The following is a 1,853-nucleotide window of genomic DNA, read 5'->3' on the forward strand; positions in this document are numbered from 1 at the left end:
TGATAATCTGGTAAAAACACTTAAACCCACCTCGGCGGCCTCCTTCTCAAACTTCTCGATGGTTCTCTTGTCGATGCCTCCGCACTTGTAGATCAGGTGTCCGGTGGTGGTGGACTTGCCGGAGTCGACATGGCCGATGACCACGATGTTGATGTGGGTCTTTTCCTTTCCCATTTCGATTTACTGGTTATAAACGACATTTTGTGGATGTTATGTCGGTTTTTACAAATGCATATTTCAGGCATAAATGAGTTGTCTCCAAAATGGAGTGAGCCCGGCGGATGCCATTTTGGCTCTGTTGACGTGAGCTAACCAAAAGCTGGCCGTTATGTCTAATTATAACCACCTTGGGGATGTTTTGGTATTTTTAAACATGTTTCTGCAGAGCCGTGGTGAAGTAGGGATGACTGGGAGGAGGCTCTGATGCAAAATAAACCTAAAATGTACCTGTTGCTACATCAAACGTGTAATACGGCATATGGTTTGCTCCATGGTGTCACCACTGCGGCATTTAGCTACCGTTAGCTTAGCTGACCCTTCAGTGGTAGTCAAGCTGTAAAAGCCATACCCAGCATTAAAGTCGTGTGAAATGTAGCTGCGTAGAGTGTGCTAATGTATATTTTCACAGGGCTCGCTGACTAACTTCGGAATGACAACAGTCGGAAACTGTCGCCTCATTTTAAAGACGTTTCTGTGATTTGCAAAACTCTAGCTTGTCAATGCTCGTTCACGCTACCGGTGAGTCACGCGCCATGTGCTGGACGGACACCGGCTCCTCCATGTTGGAACGCAGAGCCGCCATGTTGTTAACTGATGCAAGCGCGTACCCGCAGCCAGCATTCGGGAGGAACTGCGCGCGTTCACGAAGCCAGAAAGGACTACCATGACTGGCAGAAACAACCTGGCAACTCCTATTTTTAAGAATCCGTATCCACTCCCATTAACTGGGTTTTAAAAACATCCAGCGGTATTAAGGCTAAGTAGGACAGAGCCGAATTAACCACAACAAGCTTATACAAAGTTTGGAAAACATCCTCAAGGTGAGCCAGCATGCTTTTACCTTTTACGTCCATTTAAAATAAAATGTAATAAATAGCCATGCTGCATCCATTAGCTGAGATTCCTAGTGCTGCTATGGCTCAGGCCAATATGAGCCAATTCAAAATCCCCCCCTGCATTGAACAGCAGCTCCTCTTTAAAAGCATGCACCGTTTGAGCTGAATTTAAAGGATGACATTTCACCAACCTGTGCCCAGCAACTACCAAGACGTCCCCTGATTTAGAGCGGAGGCAAAAAAGGACAGAGTGCGATCTGTCCAGAGTTTTTATACCGAACCACAGGAGAGGGAGGGTTGTGCATGCTCGTGTTGGTGTCACGCTAAAATAAGGGGTGCTATTGGCTGGTGTGGCATAACTCCTGTCGAGGCGATTGGACGACAAGTGCATCACCGGACATAGATAGCATGGTCAAAACCCCCCCCTCCCCAAAAAAACAGCTGCAACACAAGACAGAGGCTCGCCTGTGACAGCTAAAAGCTACACCAACTGCAACACTAAAGGATTTAGACGAGCCAATTTCAATTTTTTCAAAGACATTTATTTTATTAGTTACCAGCAGCTTTCTTTCCAATTAAATTTGTGGCATTTTAACATCGAGATACAGTTCTAAACCATTTCCAACTTAAACTTAACTGAGAAGAGGCACTGTCATGTGATTCAGGTAAGTGACAATGCCACAGAGTTCTTTTTCCTGCGAAAACTTTTGCGATGGGTTTTAATCAGCATAAGCCAGTCCTTGAGTAGAGAGCTGTGCCTCAGAGAAGATGATCCAGGGTGGGAGGAAGATAGAGAGG

General features: G+C 45.7%; 1 protein-coding gene across 1 annotated transcript in view; it reads right to left on the bottom strand.

Annotated features, from left to right (window-relative positions):
• The window catches only part of LOC103365450 (elongation factor 1-alpha-like), a 23,432-nt gene that overhangs the window by 7,596 nt on the left and 13,983 nt on the right, over window positions 1-1,853 (bottom strand). The window contains exon 7 of the mRNA XM_008292884.1: window positions 374-418. Within this exon, the coding sequence (XP_008291106.1) occupies window positions 374-418 (45 nt within the window). The remainder of the gene's footprint in view (window positions 1-373; window positions 419-1,853) is intronic.

This window comes from Stegastes partitus, unplaced genomic scaffold, assembly GCF_000690725.1.
Source record: "Stegastes partitus isolate 25-593 unplaced genomic scaffold, Stegastes_partitus-1.0.2 Scaffold841, whole genome shotgun sequence".
NCBI lineage: Eukaryota > Metazoa > Chordata > Actinopteri > Pomacentridae > Stegastes > Stegastes partitus.